This window comes from Coenobita brevimanus, chromosome 23 (genome assembly GCF_032717465.1).
Source record: "Coenobita brevimanus isolate Jiangsu-jjx chromosome 23, ASM3271746v2, whole genome shotgun sequence".
NCBI lineage: Eukaryota > Metazoa > Arthropoda > Malacostraca > Decapoda > Coenobitidae > Coenobita > Coenobita brevimanus.
In genome coordinates this window covers 63,324,370-63,349,173 of record NC_136976.1, presented here as the reverse complement: position 1 = coordinate 63,349,173, position 24,804 = coordinate 63,324,370, and the positions used below count along the sequence as shown (strand labels likewise).

The 24,804-nt window shown below is 41.1% G+C and overlaps 1 protein-coding gene across 1 annotated transcript in view; it reads right to left on the bottom strand.

Annotated features, from left to right (window-relative positions):
• Positions 1-24,804, bottom strand: part of Usp16-45 (ubiquitin specific protease 16/45) — a gene marked incomplete at its 5' end in the record, with an annotated part of 224,445 nt that overhangs the window by 183,052 nt on the left and 16,589 nt on the right. Inside the window, 2 exons of the mRNA XM_080267023.1 lie at positions 8,573-8,605; positions 14,748-14,849. Coding sequence (XP_080123149.1) covers positions 8,573-8,605; positions 14,748-14,849 — 135 coding nt within the window. The remainder of the gene's footprint in view (positions 1-8,572; positions 8,606-14,747; positions 14,850-24,804) is intronic.

Below are 24,804 nucleotides of genomic sequence, written 5' to 3'. Positions count from 1 at the left end.
CCGCTGGCAGTTTTTTTTTTTTTTTTTGTGACGCCTTAAATTTTTACTCTTCCCACCTCCTGACGATTTTTTTTCCCCCAACTTTTGACGCAACATCTTGCGCAAGTGGAAGTACAGGACTTTGTTTATATTCCTTACATCTCCATCAGGTGACGCCCCCGTACTAAAATGGTTATGTAAAAGGGGACATAACTCTACCTGCCAGGTTCTATATAAGCACAGACTGCGAGCTTATACCGATAGCCTGCATATAAAACTGACCGCCATTACTCAACCAATTCTCATTATAAAACTGACTGCCATTGTTGTTACATTCCTCATTATAAAGCTGACCGCCACCGCTCTAACATTTCTCATTATAAAGCTGACTGCAACAGCTTTAACATTTCTCATTATAAAGCTGACTGCCACCGCTTTAACATTTCTCATTATAAAGCTGACTGCCACAGCTTTAACATTTCTCATTATAAAGCTGACTGCCACAGCTTTAACATTTCTCATTATAAAGCTGACTGCCACCGCTTTAACATTTCTCATTATAAAGCTGACTGCCACCGCTTTAACATTTCTCATTATAAAGCTGACTGCCACCGCTTTAACATTTCTCATTATAAAGCTGACTGCCACCGCTTTAACGTTTCTCATTATAAAGCTGACTGCCACCGCTTTAACATTTCTCATTATAAAGCTGACTGCCACCGCTTTAACATTTCTCATTATAAAGCTGACCGCCATTACTCTAATATTCCTCATTATAAAGTTGACCGCCACCACTCTAATATTCCTCATTATAAAGTTGACCGCCATTGATCTAACATTCATCATTAAGTGTTATGTTCATTTTCGTTTATTCTGCTGTCAGTCGGCGTGGAATATAAACATTTTACCGATTTACACGCATCCATGCAAGCACGCACGTACTCATGCACAGACTCTCTCTCTCTCTCTCTCTCAAGCGCGCGCGCGCACACACACGCGCGCACGCACACGCACGCACGCACACACACACACACACACACACACACACACACACACACACACACACACACACAAGTAACATAGTGGCGCATCAAGTATGGCACAACTGTGCTAAGGCGACGCAGGTCGAGTGCATTCCACACTATCAGCGGCTGTGACGTCAAGAGGATAGCGGATAAAACTAGTGCCAGTCGGTAGCGATCTCTACATTGTGGCAACGGGGGGTAAATGCACTGTATTGTTTGTTTGTACCAGAGAGAACTGGCACGCTCACGTAAATACTAAGTTGCGGTTTCATGAAATTCAATGAGTCTGAGTTATGGTGTCTCCTTGGTTATTAGTCAAATCGAACCTCTGATCTGACTAATTTGGATATTAAATACGCTGAATAGTATGAGCCATCTTTGTCAAGCTAGGGAAACAGAAAAAAAAAAAACACTAAAACAAACTTATGATAAATTCCCTGTACTGATTCATATACCGATATGCAGGAAGAAGAAGATACGAATAAAGTATCTGCTCTCTCCTTGCCACGACCTTCAAACAAACACGAAACACAGCTATAATCATTTTCCTTCCGTAACTGAGATACGTCTTTGCACACCAAGCAAGAGACAGGCAAAGATTCACATTCTTCTCCTTACTGCAAAAACAAATCAGAGTTACGAGGTGCTGGAGAGAGACACCTTCATGTGGTGGCACCGATTTAACCCTTAACTGCCTGGTTATACAAGCGTCCCTAATCTACGTTCCTGTCCCATAAAGGAGGCTGGTGAACGGCAGACCAACTTTAGCCTGCAGTCCACCGACTTCAAGTCTCAGATGAACCTGGGGTTGGTGCTACTACTACTACGAGGGGCTTGATTATAAGTATGTAAGTACGAAGGGTGATCAGAAAGTAATGACAGTTCGTGCTATAACATGAAAACCTTGAATGATGGGAGGTAGGGGAGCAAGGAGAGTGCAGAGTTGCCTGTCCTTACGAGTTTGAACTTGTCGCCGTATGCCTGACTTTTCTTGTTTTATTGTTGTGAGTGAATGCTTCACTCTTGTTTTTGCTCTCTGGCCAGAAACATGGATTACTCGAAAGAAGGCTGCAGGTTCTACATTTTTACGAGGTGGAAACTGGGAAAGAAAGCAACAGAGATTCAAGGGGAATTATTACACGTTTATCCAGACACTACTCCTTCCCTGGAAACTGTTTCCCTCTGGATTCGTGCTTTCACAGCAGGAAAAACTGAATTGAAAGATGAACAACGCTCTGGACGCCCCCGGACATCCGTGACCGAAGCAACAACTGTCCGTGCACGGTCCATCATTGACGAGGATCCAACTGTAACTCTTAGGTTCTTAGCCTTGGAGCTTGATATCAGTTATGGGAGTGCATATGACATCGTGCATGAACAATTACACCTGAGGAAGAAGTGTTGTCGATGGATACCCCATTTGTTGACTGATGAGCAAAAGGCTGAACGGGTGAGGATTTGTCGTGTTTGGCTTGCTGAATTTGAACCAAATGGTCCAAAACGGTTCTCAGATGTTGCTACTGGAGATGAGTGTTGGATTTCATTCTTCACAACCCGTGACAAGCAGTCAAACATGGTGTGGTTGGGCGATGAAGACCCTCGACCTCAGATTTTGAAGGAAGGATTTCGCAGCCGGAAGCGCCTTTTCACCATCTTTTTCAATTCTCAAGGACCAATATGCGTGGATGTGATGCCTGAAAAGTCCACTATCACAGCCCAATACTACACAGACCAGGTCCTTCCACAAGTCTTGGAACACAAGGCCAACACCACACCAACCCACCGCTGGTCTCGCCTTTTGCTGCACCACAACAATGCTGCACCCCACAAAGCTCGCCTCACTATGCAGTACCTGGAACAACAAGGTATAACTCTGCTCCCCCACCCACCCTACTTCCCTGACCTGGCTCCCTGTGATTTTTGGTTGTTTCCAAAAATTAAATCTGCCATCGCTGGGAAGCAATTTCATCGCATCCAAGACTTGGCACGGACCGTCAATTCAGAACTCCGAAGTATACCGTCTTCAGAGTACCATGCTTGCTTCATGAAGTGGAGAAAGAGAATGGAATGCTGCATAGAGGTTGGAGGCGAGTACTTTGAAGGAATGTGAGTCATAGTTTGATAGTTCTTCATGCTAATAAAAGTTTATGGACTCACTGTCATTTCTTTCTGATCACCCCTCGTATATCAAACCCCCTGTGGTCATGCAGAGTTTAACATTCCATCAATCATGGACAGTCGTATTCTACGGGAAGACTGGGACTTGGCTAAACATATGGCTGCATTAATAATTCTCGTGAAGTCGACATACACTAAACACAAACTTTATTCTTTATTCTGACTTCGAATTATTCACCAGCATTTTCCATACTTGCTGTTTTCCTCCCATCATAAGGCACATCACGTTCTACTGGTCTAAGCGTCCCAGTCGGAGTGACGGCCTAGCACTGCGCACTGATTTGATTCCAAAGAGGTGAATGGAGGTTTATCAATCATGTTAGGGCAAAAAGGGAAGTAGGATGGTTATGTAGCCTAAAATATAATGAACTACTGTAGCCTAGCTTCGGGATCCTACGCCTCGAAGCAGGTAATGATAGAATTTTTCTTCCTCCCGCCATGAGTCATCAAAGGAAGACCGACTACGTCGAGGTTGTCCAGCAATCAACTTTTTCTGACAAACCATTTTAATATAGATAAAACGCAAATATGATGAAGCTGAGGCACTTAGCAAACGAGATAAAACATACAGTACGATTATTAACTAGTTTCACGAGCTATTCTATCACAAATATATATATATATATATCATCATCAGCCGTTGAGGTCCACTGCAGGACCGGCCTATCCCTAGCGAAGAAGGGACGATACAGCCAATGTAGCTCTACCCCGTGGCTTAGGCTGTCTGGTAGAGACTGTATGTACGGTGAGAAGCGCTTGTGAGTGTGATTGTAGTGTTGCTGTGGCTTTGGATGTGTGTGTAATATGTGAACCAAGTGTAATCGGCCCGCCTTAAGCCAACTGGGTGCAAGCATACTAGTATGCGACACTGGTTCAACCACAGCACCCCTTGAGTCAGCCAAAGTAGCAAGTGGCTTGGTGAACGCTTCCCAAAGTTTTTACAACTCTGGTGGGAGACGAACTCGCGCTCACCAGCGTGCGAAACGCACACTCTACCACTGTGCCACAGAGGCTCATATATATATATAACCAATGGATAAACTTTGCATGAGACCCTGACTGTCACTTGCCTAATTAATTACCCGTCCATAAAAATATCCCATGACGTCCCGCTTAACCCTCTCACTGCAGCTGGTGAATGTATTTTATTTGGGATAAGACCAGAATATTTTGCTCGTTTATGAAAATCCAAAAAGTCCAAAGATTCAACAACTATATAGAGTACCCCCATCTCTGCTACGCTCAAATGTTTATATAGGATGGCACCAGACGATTTTATTAGGCCGTGTGAGGTCATAGAGACCAATGATTTAAAGGAGACTATGAGGGTATAAAGGTGTGTGAGCAAGAGGAAGGAAGAATAATGATCCAGAGAGGGACGTATCAGAGGGCATGGATGAAGCCGGGCGTGGGTAAAGTTTCAGTGTCGCCTGCCAACCCAGTTGACAGCCTCAGAACGTGGGGACCCTGCCACTGCCATAACCACCACCACTATAAATGCCACCACTGCCACTGACACCACTACCACCGCTACTTCAAATGCCACCATTGCCACCGACACCACCACCACTACTACAAATGCCACCACTGCCACTGCCATCACTACCACCGCCATCAGTCACTACCACCACCATTGAAAGTTGCTACCACTACTACTAACGCCACTGCTTGCTGCGAAAGTTACTATTAACCCAGTTACTAAAACTACTACTACTACTGATACACTACTACTACTACTACTACTACCACCACCACCTATCACCATCAACGCCACTACCACCACTGTCACCAACCCTACCACTACCAGTCACTATCACTACCACCAAGAGTCACCACTACCACCACTGTCACCACCACTACCACCAGCCTCACCGAGCTTGGCACTCAACATTTGGCACACCCTTAGAAAAAAAAAAATGATACACCCAAACCTCTACCCATGATACCCCATATGGTTGAACATAATAATTTACGATGATATATATTAGCAATTAACAGACATATTACCCGTCCTCGCAAAACCAAGCAGGCATCGTAAATTCCTGAAAGACACCCTAGAACTTAAGATGGCTCAAAGATATCACATGGATGACGAACACAGCAACTCATACATATGCACGAGCCGATCATAAAGTGGGGACGTCAGCGAATGAGACGACTTCTTAACCCTAAAACAATAAATATTAATAATAATTACCGGTATAATAATAAAAGTTGACAAGGCATATCCCACCTTATTACCAGTATACATTAGCCTCTTCTGTCTAATGACGTAGTTTACATTCTATTCTTGTTAACGCCAAACAATTATATTCAGTTGAGGATAGATTTTTTCACAAGGAAGGGGCACAGCAAGATGTCTTTTCTAAGCTGAATAAAATCGTTTGGCGGCAGCAAGAATAAAATGTAAAAAATACGTCGTGGTGGTGACGGGGTTACACCCATCAGCATGATGATACATTTTACTCTTGTTATTAACATGGTTCATCAGTCGGTGCCACTATACAACATAGGCTGACAAGGCAAATTCGGCCTTATTTCCAATATGCATTACAGGGATATCTTACTCAGGTATTATGGCAAACTCAACCTTATTACTAGCCAATATAGTATAGATAGATGGATAGACAGATAGACAAAACGATACTACATGGCATTTTAACCCTTATTACCAATATACATTAGAGTGCTTATAAAAGAAACCAATGAGTGCAAGTCCTCTTCATATACTAAACTTTGTTCCAAGGGGTCTCTCCTAAGGTTTTCCCTGAAGTGCCAGGCCTGCGGTTTGAAGGGTGTCTCATAAAATGCTGAAGGACTTACCCGGCGATATGAAGAATAAATTCTATGACATTATTATACTGAAGGAGTTAGGGGGATAATTTACAACGAACACAAGGCAATTTATAAGGGGCAAGAATTTACCCGTTCAAGACGTCTCTTTCATTTTTCTAACTTCTGATTATTTCACTAATTTAAGGAAAAAACTCTCCTTCTTCTGTAGGAGTTAGTAAAGATTGTATCCATCCCCCCAACTTGAAGTCTTTCCTGAGGCAAAGAAACTCATCTGAAGGTAGGAAATATAATTAAACAGAAAATGCGTCGACAGACTGAAGGTATTAACCCCTACAATCCAATGAAGTATTCTTCATTCGACTATTGCTCTCACTCAGATTTCATTCAACTTAGAATAGACCTCTACTAAGGAGGGGGCTAATGAAGGTTATATCTCACCCATCGTGTTTAAAAAGTCTTTCCTGAGTTATCTCGCTCATCAAGTTTAAAAAGTCTTTCCTGAGTTAAATAAAGTCGTTTAGGATAGCAGGAATAAAGTGACTTATACGTAATCTGAATGAGGGTGTTAAGAATGGACGACAATTAGTGCCTATGTAACCCTGACTACCAGCTGGGATGTCGACTTATCTGAAAACTTCTCCAGCCTGAAAATAATGCTCCTTTGTTTTACACGTGGCCTACCTACACTATTTTTTTTTTTTTTTACATCATGGGAAAAGGAATAAAATAAACTCAATCATCGTAAGGACGGGATGATGTCACTAGCGTCAAATCGTTTATCTGTGGACGGGGATTTTAAATGATGCACAACAACTTTACTGGAACTAAAAATGGGAGCAAAATGGAACGTCGTCTGACCAGGAATGGCAAGGGGAAAAAAAAAAAGAGAGAAAAAAAACACACACACACACATATACACATGAAGTTGTCCCATTAACAATACTAACACCAATAGTGACGTTTATTTTCTTTCTAACTTCAGATGAATTTACTTGGCTTAGGAATTTTTTTCATTATTCTTTATTACATACAGCCATCGATTAATCCTTCCACTATTCCAGGGCACTTTTCCTTCTATCTATCTATCTACTGCCAGACGCCTCAATCCCAAAAGGGGTGACCACAAACAAACTGCCTCCATGTCGCCCTGTCCAATGCCACTTCATTGCCTTGCTCTCAGCTCACACATCCCTCTCTCATTTACCTTTACACTCCATCCCTCCATCTCATCCACGGCCTCCCCTTCCCTCTCCCCCCCCTCCACCTCACTCGCATACACTTTCCTCATTTGTCTCTCACTATTCATCCTCTCATGGCCTAACCACCTCAATGTATTTCTCCTTACGCAATCTATCACATCCACTTTTTCTTACTTAATGAAAATGTCGGGATATAACAATGGAAAGTTGAAAAAATACTGCACCGAATGGGTAAACTTGAGAAACCAATCCCACGAGGAACATTTCACTGAAACCACAGGAGGTCTTCAGTATTATATAATCCGCTGACACCGTGTGATGAGGTGAGAGTACGAGTATATTCCACTATGGATATTACCTAACACTGCATAAACTAAAAGGCAATATATAAATCTAGGAGCCAGACCTAACAGAGGAAGACACACTAGGACCTGTTTTAGTTTGGCAACCAGTTAGGATATGTCTGCTAAACTGAAAAGTCATTCATCGAGATCAGAAAGCGCTTTTGTTTAAGACCCAACTTGACATATAATTTCTTTACCCTCAGCCCGCGACGTGTTTCTTTGATCAGCACTAAATCGTGTGGAGTGAGCCAAAATACAATTTCAGTATCTGTGTTAGATTAAATGAGAAAGTCAAAGCAGTATTGCGGAGGCTTTTTCCTGGGGATGGAAGTGTACTTGCCAAGTTACGATGTGCCATAAACCAGCTGCTAAGGCACAACCTCTCAGGATGGTCACCAGAATAGCATGGACAGAACTGATGATTACGGTTGCTTTGAAGGTGGTGGAAGAGATGCCACAAACATCTATTTCCCAACCAAATCATGCCTTGAACCTTAATCAATATTCAGTGTTGTAACCTTCAGCAACTATTTTCATCATCATTATTCTAAAACCAACACTAAATCATATCACATTCAACAGAGTATCATGAATGCATGGAGATATAAAAGTAAATGTGGGATGACACATTATTCATACAAAAAAGTATTTATGGAAAGATTTTGCTAGAATACCAAATCATGCACAAATAAAGCATGTGCATGAACAAAACCTGTCCAAACTACAGATCCCATGTGCATAATGTAATTATATCTAGGTATAGCTAAGAAATTATATAAGGCCTTAAAGAGACACCAAAGTTTTTTAAGTAATATAAAACCAGAAGTCTTCAATCTAATAATGCAGACACAACAAACATAAAAAGAAACATAAGTAATAATTCATGATGTGATAGAATTACTAGTTCTCTACTACAATAAAGCTGCCTGGAATTCCCCAGATGAAGAATTCTATCCAGTCACAAGAAAAATTATTTTATGAGGAAATGCACATAAAAAAAAAAAAAAACTTACCTTGCTAAAAAAAATTATTTTAAATAAATCATATTTACCATTTTTGGACTCCTTGTCAGATGCCACTGAAGCTGAAAACAAAATCATCAGTGCAATGAATTTCATGAAGCAGGGTGAAATCCTAACTACAGTAACTACTATCATAACTACTGTATGATTTTTATCACTCAATACTGGACTAAATACAGAAGTAGTGTAGACTAATGCAGTTTCTAAACCCCACACAAGCACACACAATCTCTAGTAATACTATAATATATATTCAGAAAACACATAGTAAAAAATGAGTGGAAATCATTTGAGCCAACGTTACGGGAATTTTACACCTCAGCAATATAGTATCTGTAATCGGACAAGGTGTGCTGCTTGATTTCAATTAATCAAATATGGCTAACTCTGCAGACAGTTGAACTTCTAAGCAAACTGCTATATCATAGTGCTTATTCCTGTTGTGGCAACCAACATGAGCCATATCTATATTTCACATGTTATGATTTTTTTTTTTTCATGTTGAGTTGTACAACATGGTATGACTCCATAAAAATGAAGAATATACTGTATATATACTTTTTGTGACTATACCTTTTTATTTGGAGGTTGGCAATACAGTATCAGTGACCAGTGTAACCATGGGCACTCTCACATGACAGTGGTGTACCAACTTACAGAAATAAAAGTTAATTGATCTAAAAACACAGGGGAAGGGGACTGTAAATCACGACTCACACTCAAAAGCAACGAAAAAGCTTTCCTACCTTGAGAAGTTATTGAAGAAAATCTTAAAAACATTTTCCTGTAAATGTGTTTATTGCAATAAACATTCTTTAAAGTGACTCAACTACACCTGGTAACCAAAGGCAAGGGAAGCCATGAGAGTGTTGTCTCAAATATGGGTAGTGGTGAAAGTAGTGCACTGAGTAAAACAATGCACAGGCTAAGGCACAGACATGAAGAAAATAAAATAAAAAACTACAAAGAATTTGGGGACAATAGGTAGTCAGGTGAAGCTGGTTATGTCAATACCAGAATCTAATATCCTACAGCACTAGCAGTGTGTGTGTGTGTGTGTTTTGGGCAGCCGAAACGACACATTCAAATCGTACCAAAATTGGCACAAAAATGGCAAAAAATTCGCTGATAGAAAATAACATGGTCCCATCACGATTGAAACTTTTACTATATTTAATGGGCGATCACATTTTGACCAAAAAACACCGCTCCCGGTGTCCGGCATGTGATCTCCGTAGAGTTTTTTGCCCACAGCTACAACTAAAATATACTATAGCAGTAGCCGTGTGTCTGTGTGTGTATTTCGGACTTGCATTCGGACAACTTGGGTTCCATTCCCGAAGGTGCAAATAACACGATCAACTGGTTAGCTGCAAAAAATCAAAGTGACAACTTTAGACTAGAACAGCACATAAACATGACTCGGATTACCTGAAATGATCGCAACGCACACTTGAAGCGCGAGGAAACGAGTGCGAAGCACAAGAAAACAAGAGTGCAGCGCAAAAGCCCTTCGCAGGAGCAAGTGCGAGAGACCTGAAGGGCCCACAAGCATTTGTCCTTGACTATAGCCCTAGACAGCATTAAGTATCCACAACCAAATCAACCATGAAATAAGTAATGCGTAAAGAATACTAAGGAATAGGATGTATAATACCAACTACTTCTGAGTAAATCTATCACTGCACACAATAAAACTGAAGACAAAACAACCAGCAAGGGAGGAGCTTACTAAGTTTCTCTTCTCCAAGTCTGGCTACTGCCAAAATGACAGGCATTCATTCAAATTAATGAAAATACCAATATGCAGTAAAGTATTTGTATGATGAAAAATTATAATACATTGTTATTACTTAACAGAAGACATATTAACAGGTACTGTCCAGATATGCACAGGAAACATTATCAACCAGCTGGGTACAAAGTTTGGAAAAAAAAAAAAAAATCCATGGTCTTTCAATTCCACAGGAAATTATGATAACTGGCACACAATACTACATTCCAAGGAAATTATACTATCTAGATATGGCATATACTGCTCATGTCATCACCATCATCACCATTCTAATCCTACAGCATAGGAAAAGAATAGCATAAATGTAGAAATTATCACCAGAGTGCCTGCTGAAATAAGCCACACATCCCTTCTCTTGTCATTTAAAACTTGAAAATTCTCAGCTCCACTTCATAGGTACAGGTGTATGAAAAACTATCGTTACTGAGGGGTCTGACAGATTCGCAATGAACTCTATGATGGCTGCTGTTTCCGAAGGGTTGATATGTCCATGTCGACACATTTATTACCTCAAACACAGGAAATGCCTCTTGTATCCCATGCAAAACCAGCACTGTTGGATATGCAAGGCTACCAACAGTTTCCTAGCCCCCTCCCCGTTTTTGCTAAACCATAGTCATTTGTCATACTGTTTAGCACAATGTCATAACGATACTTTCATGTACAGTTGTACACTGTCCAAACTTTAAAGAACTCAGCTCCTGTCATGTGCATCTTCATAACTGCTTTGTCCACCTAACTTTCATCAATTCTGCTTCCTTAACTTTCATACAATGCTTTCTCATATATCCACTTGCTACATACATCCTTTTTCTTAGCATTCCGCACGTCCCACACCCAAACTCATTCGCATTTCATTTTTTCCTCCAAGTCTTAACTGTTCTCTGTCCAACCAAATCACTTAAGCACACACTTATACCACGAGGTCAACAGATTTATCCAGTCTTTTATCTTATTCACCCAAATCACTTAAGCACACACTTCTACCATGAGATCAATAGATTTATGTACTCTTTATAAAAAAAAAAAAAAAAAAAAAAAAAATCATATGCTATTCACCCTATGCTGTTACAGTTGCTGCTGCTGTGATTACTACTGTTGCCCTACGATCATCAGGACAAAAACTCAATGGACTGAAGGAGCCTGGCCAATGTTAAGCTGAAGGGTAGTCTATGATATTAAATCCATGAAGTGAGTAAGTCTACTGGGTGTGAGGGGCTGCATGACAGTGAGGGTATAGTTGATTTTTCAGGGACTGTTGATACTGCAACAGAGATGGGTGATGGACATTAGTCTTGCTAGGTAAACTTGTGTCCCTGAGCAGGGTAATTTTTGAAAGATGAGAGTCTGGTGTGGGATCGTGAAGAATGTTGCTTAACTTTGCATTTTAGACGGCTGTGGTAGTCATGTGCTGGTGTATACAGTATTTATGAGGAAGTATATTGTTGGGTGGAGGAGGAGGGATGTTACCGAGAAATTCTGTGTAGTGCTTTGAAGCTGTTCGTATTTTCCTTCCTTTGTGATGAATGCAGTGCAACACAAAGTTACATGGATGAGACTGATCCTGTGCTGAAGAAATTACTTTTAATCCTCTCAAGTTCATGTGGTCCTAGACATCAAGTTTTTACTTTTTGGTGCATATGATTTATATTTGTGGATTTTTTATGTCCTATTATTATTTTTAAAGCATTACTTTGTGTTTTTTAAACTTTCCAAAGCTTGTGGCTCTTATATCACAGACCAAGCTACAACTCACGATTCAATGTACTGTCAATGGCATGAACTGTCTGCAGGCAGTTCTCAGTCATTCTTTCTGCTGTCCAAAGGTTGTGGCTGTACTGTAATTTATGATGCAAGTTTGCACCGATGCTTCTTGTATGCTGAAAAAAATCATGTGTATACCAGATGCAACTCCAAGAATTTTGGGATATCTTTCAGCGGGGAGTGATTAGTTAAAGAGGATGACATGACAATGTGTGTTAGACTGATGTCTGTCTGAAGAGAATGGAGACTGATTTGACTTGTAAGGGAGTCCTTATCTTTTGCATACGACAGTGTTCTAGTAAGCATATTTAATGTCAGATCAGCACAGGATCTGAACTGCTACACACCAAGTCCTGGAGCTGTGAATCTTTTGGTAGGCTATTAACGCATGACAGAATATTTACTTTACAATGGGTTGGTAGGTCAGGGAAGAAAAGGATAAAAAAATGTGACTATGATGACCTTGCCCTGTGAAACATCTCTGGGAAGTATTCTGAGCTTGGAGCTTTAGTTATGGTTGACTACTTTGACTTGTCAGCCTGATAGGTAGTTGGCGAGCCACTTCTTGTCATTGTATTCCATGTCATGTACAAAACTCGGCTGAACAAGATACATCCTCATAATGTGTCTGTTCTGATCATGTCTTTTGCAGTTAATGTGGTCCTTGAGGGAGCTCTTACTTGCTGAGACCATCAGGCTGAACTCAGACAGTACTGAAAAGTTTCTGGAGGATGAGTGGTTGGGTTAAAATCCATGCTGGGAATCAGACAGAGAAATGCGGAAATATTCTTTCAAATCAGTCTTGCCATGATTCTGGCTGGTGTCTAGAGCAGAGATATGGACTACCAATGGACTACTGAGTGGGTTGCCTAGCTTGAATACTGCAATGATGATAAAGTTTTTATCAGGAATTAGATTACAATTCCTGGAAAAGTTGAAGATTTAGGTGACAGTATTCATATGGCTATACACCAGTGTTATATGTGAATATTTACCAAATGAACAAATTATTTTCTGAGGTAGGTGGGGCACTCACCATTCACTCACTCGATGCAGTGCTGCTCTCGGGTGACTACCCTTTCCCCTCTTCCTTCCTTCCTCTTCTGTCTTTACTTCCTCCTTTTCTCTTCATTCTGCCTATAGGTGACTTTACACTCTCTCTTCTGTCTGTCTTTCCATCATTCTTTCCTCTTCTTCTGCCTATGGGTGACTCTACACTGAGTGACATGCTGAATGGTTTCTTGTACACCAGGAACCCATTTACTGTGCTAGGTGGTAATCATATAACCAAATTATAGTGCCTGGTGGTTTAATAGGCAATTAAGGTGCTCCAATCGGATTGAGCCTGTGCAGGTTTATATCCAAGGGATGGTTGGGGTTTACTGCTAACATAATGCCACTCAGGGATGTGTGAAGCTGGTCACTCTCGTCTTAAGTGTCCGGACCAACTTGCCTTGCCCCAGTCTCCTACGTTCCTCATGGGGCAACACAGGATTAGATGATGATGATGATGATGATGAACTTATTATTTTGCTCTGGAATTTTATTTTTGATAATTTGCTGAACACGATGTGTAGAAAGTGGAAAGTTTTCTTTCTTTTTCTCTGTGTGTGTGTGTGTGTGTGTGTGTGTGTGTGTGTGTGTGTGTGTGTGTGTGTGTGTGTGTGTGTGTGTGTGTGTGTGTGTGTGTGTGTGTGTGTGTGTGTGTGTGATTTTTCAAGTTTAATGATGCATACAATTTTATTAGGTTGTTGCTTGTTTATTTTTGCTTGGAATGGTACCATCACTCTACAGCAGACAACCCATATACAGTTCATTCATTAACAATCTTAACCTAACTGCTTGCACTTCTGACTTTTCAAACATATGCCACATCAAACTCTCAAATTCAAACTCTATGTGGGCACTATCAAGAATTTTCATGCAATCCTCTTACAGCCTATGTTCTCAGTTCTGTTTCTTTCACTGCATATATGATTTACACATAATGGTAAACCAAAGCAATTCATATGCCTCATTAACAGTTACTACTGTTCACATTAAACTACCAAAAAAATGTAACAACCTTATTTAAGCTATTTCAAAATGAGATCTAATAAAGTGTTATACTGCCTTACCAGATTTCAGTTTGATGTACAGGTATACAACAACAGCCTTTCTTACACAACTCCCAAGCTGCTCAAAAGTCTATGTATGCAATCACTCTTTCAATATGAAATACCGTAATGACATTTTCGACTAATAAATGTAATACAGTACTATACAGCATTCTACAATATACCGTAGATGTACTATACTCTGTCTACAGTATATAATTATCATAGCTATACTGTGATGCACAGCCATTTTATGCGATTCATTTTACCATATTATTCCAATACATTATCAGCGATGATTTCCATGGACTACGACCTTCGTACAATTTATAACTTCAATATTCAAGCTCGCCACTAAGGTAGCTCTATTCAGCAACTTCTACACAGTGTACCTACAACTACAGCTACAAGTACCATAATCTATACTGTCCTACATACAGCAGTGACTGACACCTACAAAGAGCACCAACTTCTTGCTACACAAGACAAATGACTTTCTTACTAAATTCCCACACTGAGATCCACATCAGAGCAAACAATCTACTGTACCTGGCATCTCGTCGTCCTGGTCACTGCTCTCCTCTGCATAGGGATCAGCTTGTCTTTTCAGCCGGGCCCTCATTTGATCCTTCCTTTCTTTTTCCTTTCGTGCTGTAGGAGACAGGAAAGGAGATATTATTAGTCTATCACCCACAAAAAGTTTGCACTAAAGAGAAGAAAACAATGTACAATGGACTGAACCAAACCAAAGACTGTGGTCTACAATTTATTCCGTACTGGACATACTGAATTGTATATAATAATACCTGTACTCTGTATAGACAACAGTATCATAATTCTATGCTGTACAGTATTGCATAAGCTCCAAAATGTACACCAGTACCTGGTAAATCCTTCCAACATAAACTAATCAAATATAACAAGCCCTGTCTGCCACAAAATAACAACATAAGATTTTATGCATCAATGATATAAATACACTTGTATGCATGACAATACAATAATAAAAAAAAAAAGTACAGTATCTGTTTACCAGCTACTTTGCTGTAGTCAGTAGGTTTTCAGAAACTGTACAGAGCTATTAAAACCATAAAACAGATCATAATGCTTTGACTCCCCATATGTTACATATGTAATACTAGCACGTCTTTAAGATTATAACCCAAACAGTTCATGAAAGAAGTTGTTCACAACACCAAACAGCCTGGTGTCACAACAAAGCTACAACAGCAAATAATTACTACAGCTACATCAAAACTCAGTGAAACCAATATTAATAGCTAATTAGTAACGACATACAATATGAAACCTGAAGATCATATCTATTATACTGCTGTTAGCCACTGCAGGCATCATGTACAGTATTAACCAATCACATCATATATTCCTTTTATTTCATTCTAGCTAGCAATACCTTCAGATGATTTTATTCACCTCTGTAGAAACTCTGGACTGAAAGTAAAATATCATTCATCCTTCATTAACCTTTTCACTACAAGAATCCTTACAATTAAATAAAATTACCTGACACCAATAGGAATAAACTAAAAAAAATACATCAGTGGATTAAGAGGGTTCTTGTATTCTAAATAGGTAATAAGGCAAACTGGATGATGATGGTTTTATATTAGACAAATTAGTGAAGGAGAAGGGTGTAGCAGTGTTGGCAGTGGAAAGGGTGTGCAGTCAGTGGGTTGTCCCCATACATTCCCCACACGCTCAGCATTTCTTGGCTATTATCCCAGCACTTCCCCCTCCCACTTCATGACCAGCTTCCCCCTCTGCTCTATAAATACATCCCTATACACTCGATGATCAACGCACCGGCACCACCCCCATAAACCAAGACGTCACTGCACAAAATCAACTCAAAAGATTCTGTTAGCACAACACTCATTTGCAGCTTTGGGATAATGGTTTTAGATTTCTCATCTACAAGAATATGAAAACTCTTCAAACAGGTAATAAACAAATGTAGAAAGTCAACACGAAGAAGGAGTTTAGTGAATCAGAATGCAAGATCAATGACAAAAATGACTGAATAATATTCACAGATACAAGAAGGGGAGAGTAATCCTACCAGTAAGAGACGCACATACCAGCAGCTATTTCATTCAAGCTAACATGAAACAATCATGTTCAACTGAGTGAAATCCAACTCAATTTGCAGGTTAAAAACTTAAAATTTTCTTCATAACTTTTTTGTTGCTACAGATGCGATTGAGTGCAGTCCTGTAATCATCATCATCATTATCATCCACACCTTTCCCACCCTAGGGCCAGATGAGGAGCAGCAACATACAGACAGCCAAAGCTTGCCCAGTTCAATGGGCCATGTTCCTTTCACTCATCATTCAAAACTTAGAAATCCTGGCTCCATCTGACAGGCCAAAAAAAATTTCCCCACATTCTGCAGTTTCACATGCACCTATCAGATAGAGTCAATTTGAACACTGTCATGCTAACAAGGGGTGCCAAATCCCTGGTCATGCACTTCTCTGCACAAAATTCATCCAGCCAGCTTGTCTCTTGTCAGTCTCTAAATCTCACCAACTTCCATACTTCTCTTACTCACACACTCATCCACCGTATCCTTCCACCGTCTTGGCCTACCTCGCCTCCTCCTTCCTTCAAATCTGCTCAGACATACCTTCTTCACCACTCAATTGTCATACATTCTCTCCACATGACCATACCATGTTCGCCTTGTGAAGCTGCAACACACAAGCCTCTGGTTATTATCAAGTCCTTCACTGCACCAGCCACTTTCCTTCCTTGTGTCACTCTACTTTCCACTTCTTTTGCACATTTTCCTCTCTTTTTTATCGCTGTACCCAGGTATTTCAACTCTCCCACTAATTCCAGTTTCTCTCCATTCACTGTAACATTGCACTGGGAGTCACCTTCTCTCTCAATAACAATCACTTCACTCTTTTCTACATTTACTCTCAAAGCACAACACTGACAGTCATCAGTAAAACTCTGCACTAGTCTACCAAGTTCTTGTCCGGTCTTTGAAAGTAGTACTGCAACATCAGCATACAACAAATTTGAGATATTCCATCCATCACCATTCATTACTAATGCCACCCCCCTCTCCATTACTTGTGTTCTTACTTTTCTCATCACCCCATCCATATATATAGTGAACAACCATGGGGACATCACACAACCATGTCACACACCCACACCGATCATGAACCATTCACTTAGATGCCCATTAACTCTTACACATGCTTCACTACCACCATAAAAACTCTTGATGGCACCTAGCAGCTTACCATCTACAATGTACATGCGCAAAACTTTCCACAACCCTTCTCTGTCCACTTTGTCATATGCTTTTTCCAGATACATAAATTCCGTAAACACCTCATGGTCCTTCTCACAAGCCTTCTCCACTATCTGTCTCGCTGCAAATATTTGATCCACACATCCTCTGCCACTCCTAAAAACACCCTGTTCATCACTCACTAGGACTTCTGATAACCTTCATACTTTCTCTATGATAATTCTTGCATATAACTTCCCTAACACACTCAACAAACTTAAGCCACGATAATTCTTGCACTCACTTCGCTCACCTTTATTTTTGTACAGGGGTACAATTACAGCCTTTTTCCACTATGCTGCCACAGTTTCACTTATCCATGCCTTCTTACATATCTCCAACAAGCACTTCATTCCACTCTTTCCACTACACTTAATCATCTCTGCATGCACCTCATCAACCTCAGCTGCTTTCCCATTTTTCAGCTGCTTCACAGTGCTATTCACCTGTGCCAGTGTCACATCTCCTGGCACTGCATTCCTTCTCAGCACACTCCCAAAACCATCACATCTCCTGGCACTGCATTCCTTCTCAGCACACCCCCCAAACCAATCATGTTTACAGTTGCTCTGCTTTCTCTATTCCCATTCATCAGCCTTTCAAAATATTCTTTCCATCTGGTCCTTACTTCAGCCCACCTACATCCTTCACATTTCTTTCTGCTTTCACTGCTACATTTCTGCACCTCTTTCCAGAATAACCTGCTATTTTCAGAGTAGTTTTCTTCCAAGATCATCATTTATCTCCTTTTCCTTCTTCACTAGTCTCTTCACGTGCTTCTTGCTCTCAATATATTCAGTTCAATTGAACCCCTTTCCTGTAACCACTCTAGCCACTTCTTCCTCTTTTCCTCCACTGCTCTCTCAACCTCATCATCCCACCATGTTGTACCTTTCTTCTTTGTTGTTACTTTTGCCGCACCACACACTGCTTTAGCATTTCTAACTATGCAATCCCTATATGCATTCCATAGGCTGTCCAGATCCATTTCATTCCAATGCACTGATTCTAACGCCTCCCCTACTTTGGTCTTGTACAGTATTCATCTACCATTTCTTTGATCCCCAACTTCTCGACTTCCAGTCTTTCTCCCTGACTGCTCCTCTCTCTCCTGGTCCACCTCATTCCTCTCAGCTTGATCTTGCAAACCACAATCATATGATCTGACAGACTTTCACATCGTCCTCTCACGGCCCTCATATCAGCAACCATTCCCAGCACTGACCTCTCTACGAGCACGTAATCAATCTGGCTCCTTTCAACACGATCCCAGTTCCCTCTATACCATATATATTTATGTGCATCTTTGTGCTTGAAATATGAGTTACAAATGCACAACCACCTTTCCTGACACATATCCTTCAGTCACTTCCCAATATCATTTTCTCCTGGTACTCCATTACAACCCACTATGTTATCCTCAGGACCAGTACCTACTCTTCCATTCATATCACCCATTATGATCACTTTATAGCCCCTGGGCATTTCTTCCACTGCTTCATCCAGCTCATCCCAAAACCTGTCTTCTCTCTCCCACTCCTGTCCTCATAGGGTGCATATGCAACAATCATCACTACTTTCACCTTCTCAAACTTGAATTTGACATAAATACACCAAGCTGACACATTTTTAATCTCTCTTTCTACTCTGCCACACCTCATTCATCAACAAAGCAACTCCTTCCTTGCATCCTCCTCACCCATTCATGCCCAATCTTACACATTTCACACCCTCCCACTCCTCCACTTCACACCCTTTCATCTCTGTTTTACACAATGCCACCATGGCATATCTCGCACTCTTGAACACATTTACCACCTCCGCCCTCTTGTTCTCCTCATTCACACCTCTCACATTATACATGGCCATGCAAACCTCCCACTTGGTTGGGGCCCAGGGCAGGTACTGGGCCCTCCGAGGCTCTCTGAAACAACTGCCATTATTAAGTGATTTTGGATAGGGGAATCTAGGGGACACTTAACCTGGCCAAAAACCCCGGTTACTGTATATGGTTACCACCCAGCGTAGTACATGGTTTCCTGGGTACAGGAAACCATCTGGCTTGCCACTCAGTGTAGAGACCATAAGGCATTCCAACAATGAGTGAGTGGATTATGGGCACCCCCATCCACCACTTGCTATAAGTCAAAATAATTGCAACATATCAAAATATGAAAGGCCTGATGATGTCTATCTATCTATCTATAGCCCGACGCCCTAATCCCGCAAAGGGTGGCCGCAGACAAAACGCCTCCAAGTCACTCTGTCACTCACCATTTGACTACCCTCCCCCCAACTCACCCCTCCCTCCCTCACATACCTCTCAACTCCATCCCTCCACCTCATCCTCGGTCTACCCCTCCCTCTCCCTCCCTCCACCTCACCTACATACACCCTCTTAGTCAGTCTTTCATTCTCCATTCTCTCCACATGTCCAAACCACCTCAGTGTATTTCTCCTAATCTTTTCAACCACATCCACATCTACCCCACAACGTTCCTTCACTTATTCATTCGTCAACCTGTCCCTCCACGTCACTCCACATGCTCCTCTCAAGTAACTCATTTCCACTGCTCTCACTCTTGACTTGTTCCCCTCTTGCAAGGTCCACGCCTCGCTTCCATACGTCAGGGTAGGGATCACAATAAAGGCACATAACTGATATTTTGTTGTCCATAGGACACATCAGTTGTCTGTTTATTATGAAGCAGATAGTGGTTACTGCACATAATTGGTACCATGCCTAGTGAGAAATAATGAAACTGCATGAAAACAAAAGCACAGAACCTATGGGATTTATTCTAACTGGTACCAGGTACCCCACTCATTAACCCAAACTTTCCATTTTACAATAATTTAGACCCAATAAATACATACAGTTCATACAGTTATGATAAGTATCAGAAACACATATAGGCATGGCTAAGTTAACAGAAACTTATGAAAAAGGAAAATAATGATGAAACATGTACCATATAAAGGCCTGAAATGGACTTGAGGTAGGGGGTTCTGAGACTTGGGGTGGAGAGGTAATGGTCGCCACCACCTTGGATTAACTCTTCGAGTAGGGCCTCATCTTCGAAACCCTCAAAGCCAATAGAAACCATGGACTTTGCATCTTCAGTGTTGGCAGAAACCAGCTCAGGTACACGATAACAATGTTTTTTGGCCAAAAAATGCACAATAACAACAGGAGTGCAGATTTTCATCTAGTAATGATAATGAACACCACTATAACTAAGTGCACAATAACCACGTGATCACTGTATTTTAAAGTTTGAGGATTCTTGGTTCATGCCGCCCTCTCCCTTGTAGTTACTTTATACAGTATTGTCCTGGGAATACTGTATATAGGAAGAACTGTCTGTCTCGGTTCCCAGGTATACTAGATTGAAAGTGCTCAGAAATCTGGATGAAGACTCATATCCTAATTCTGTGTATGCATGGCCACTGTAGTCTAGTGAGTCAGAGTTTATGACAGAAACCAAAGAGATGAAAAATCAATAATATCAATGGGTGACTGGCTGATGTCATGATGGGCATCTGGTCACAAGGTGCTGCACACTCCAAGGAAAAAAACTCATCATAAGGACTATGCATTAGCGTCTCTCAAAGAGAGGAGTTCAAGGTGCAAAAACTGCATCATCATCATCATCATCATCATCAGTGGCTGCAGTCTCAGCCTAAGAGTGTACTATAATATAGGCTAGTATGTGATTTCTCTCATTTCACTGGTCACGCTGTTGTTCACATTTTTATGTTTGCTCTTTCTTTGTGTCTGGATTCCACTTTAGCTATACAGTACTGTATTAACCATATCCATTCATTTTCTTGGAATGAATGCCCCCATTCTTTAACCCATAAACTGCAGAATTAGGTTTTCTCAACCTACCCATGGTATATAAAAAAAAAAAAAAAAAAAAAAAAAAAAAAATTTAACACCGTCAAAAACCTGTTTTACTCCTGTGATATAAAAAGTATACATTAAGTAAGGGTATGACTGATATAAAGCCAATCAAAGTTTAGTCACACTGCAGGTAAGTTTCAGGGGTTTTGTCATATGTTGGAAAAATTCTTGCCTTTTTTCATCACAGATAATTCTAAGCAGGATGAGGTAAAAATACCTATTTTAAAATATGAGTAGGCTTCTTTTCCTACCAAGATAAAACCTTGACTAGCCTAGACTATACACTAATCTTTAGGTACCATAAATCCTGTAGCTGAAGATGGCCAAAAGAAAACTTCCTGATGGAAAGAGATGACAAAAAGGATCTATAATGCACAAAACATGGTCAACTTACTCAACATCACAGTTCTGCAGAATAGTAACCTATTGGAATAATACTGTCATTCTTTTTCACTGAATGACCATGCTAATCAGTCATGAAATGACTGCTAACAAATCTCACTACAGATATAGTCAACATAAAAAATATCATGCCATTTATCACACAGAACATTTTAATACATGGATGAAGATTTAAGATTTACAGGTCACCCTGTGAAGCAGGAGCAGGCATTGCTTACACTATTTCATGGTACTTGATATTACATACAGCAACATGAAGTAGGATGTTGTATAATTTGAGCTACCAGCTCAATAGATCCATTTGCATCTATGGCATTTGCTCATTTTCACATCCAGTGAATCTCAGGACACAATACATTTTTGTTGGGTGAAGCTGTCTACACAGTGAATTATGAGCTACCGTACTGTACAGTAGTCACATGGCTAGTGTAGCTAGCAACAAACCTGGTGGCACATTTAGTGTCAGGACTCAAATCCTGGTGAAGGCAGATAGTGCCACTAAACCCACGTGTCTACCACTCTTTGTGGGTTAGTAGTTGTTAATCAGCCCTAGTCTTGTCTGGTCAAGTAGACCCATTAACAGCAAGCAAGCAACTGTCCTGCAGGGCAGTCCCATGTTGGTTGGTGAGTAAGACAAGTACCTCTACTGACACCTATGAGACATAACAGTAGTAACATGGATGATACAGTGGCCATCTATACCATGATAGAGGGCAAATAACCTGTTACAGGCTTTAAGGCCTGTTTCAGAAATGAGCATCGTGATTAAAAACCTCATGGCATCTGCCCCCACCACTAAATTATGTACGGTATTGTATCAAGGTTACCATATTGGAAAGCGAGGGCTCCTACTGGTACCATGCACTCAATCAATCTGGTGTAGACTGCATGTGACTACATTGAGAAATAAGCCAAATGCTTTCCTGTACCCTAGGAAACACTTTCTGGTATCTAACTACTGACCGTGCCAAAATCAATAATTATTGGATGCCTGGTAATCTAGTGACTTTAGGCATTTTAATTGGATGTGGGTCCTATAGGTCAAAGTCCAAGGAGAAACTGGGGTTTATTCCTAATATACAGTACATCTGGTATCACTCAGGGAAGAGAGATTAGTCACCCTTTCCTTAAATATCTGGACTTAAGTGCCTAGCCTTGGGACCCTAGGCTCTTGAACCGGGGCAGTAAAGTACTGGATGATGGACAGATGGTTACCATACCAATGCATGTCAGTGTTTAACTCCTAAAAGATGGGTGTCTGCATATGCGATCACGCCCCCCCATTCCCCAAACCAACCCCACCAACCACACCCCCCTACCACCACACCCTCACACCATCTGCCACCCACCCCCACCCCAACCCCCCACCACCCCCCATCATCCCCCCAATACCTTCACAGTCCCCTACCATCACTAACCCTTACCCTCCCACCACCCCTACCCTTCCCAGCCCCACCCCCATCCCCCAAACCCTCCACAATCCTAAATCCCCCCCAACTGCTTTCCCACCACCCACCACCACTCCCCCCACCATCCACCACCCCCTATCCCCTACTGCCCTCCCCCTACCCCCACCACCCCTAACCCCCTACCCTCCTCCACCTCCACCTCTATACCCCCCAAACCCCCCACACCCCCACTCCCATCCTCACTCTCCTCCCTACCCCCCACCCATCACCCCCCCACCTCCACCCTCCACCACCCCCAAGCACCCAGTCCCCATCCCCGCACCACCCCACACCTCTCCCCCAACAAATCACACCCGCCGATTATGCCCATCCTGAGCGTATGGTAAAACATTACGATGCCTGTTTTTTAGGGGTTAAAAAGTTTTAGATAGATATTATAATGCAATTTAACATTTAATTATTTCTAGGTTCAGAAACTAATTATGGTACCCCTCAATGGATGTAAAATATGATACAAAATAAAGTCTCTACTCTGCTGGGATATGTTATTCAGACTTCCCTTTTCAATACTGACCTATAACGTATCAAAATGGGTAAGTTAAAAAAAAAAAAAAAGTACCAGTATTGTATTTACAGCAAAGGTTTGTAAAAGCAAATGTTTTGCAGCTACTGATCTGAACTTTTGGTAAATCTATAATTAGGTACAGTACTCCCCTTTAAAGTTCTTGGGGCAGATAAGTTAGGTGTTCCACCCATTTTAGAGTAGCAGTTTTGTTTTTGAAAAGTATACTCTCAATCATCCGTTGTCGCAATATCCAGCACTGCTAGCTTGGCTCTATTAAAGCAATATCTGGCGAAATTAAGCAATATCCAGTGCTGAAATGGGACATAACCGGTGGTTCTGTGCAATATCCGGCATTGAGGTGTACCAACCAGCTTGGAAACAGAAGCCAGCCGGCGCTGCATTATTGTATTGTATCGTTATATTATTGTATTTTATGCTTAATTTTCATCTTTTACTCATGGGAAAGTTGTTAGGATAGAGGTTTGAGACAGACAGTAATGTAATATCTGGCTCAATGCCAAATACTGAGCTGATGGGGGGTACTATGCAATATCTGGCATTATGCTTTAACCAGCACAGGGCCAGGCTGCATTACGCTGGATAAGTGAGAGTTTACTGTACTGCATTTGTAAATACAGTACGTGGATCCAATGACAAAGCAGAATCACATGAAATGTTATGTTTACTGAATGATGCTTAAGAGAGACAAAATGACAGAGGGCAGGCAGTAGGAGGCTGAAAACAAATTTCCATACATGAACCAGTGAAGCAACTCTTAAGTTACTTTAAGATCATACAGGATGAACTATGGATGCTGATATGTATTAAGTGTACCTTGAAGTGGTCCAGCCATATGGAACAGAAGGTACATTACAAACTGCTCAGCAAGGTATATGATGGGGCAGAGGGAAAGGGTTTGTGACACCATTATGTTTTGGGAGAAGTGGTGATAACTGAGTACTGCACAACAAACAGAGCTTATTGATTCTTCT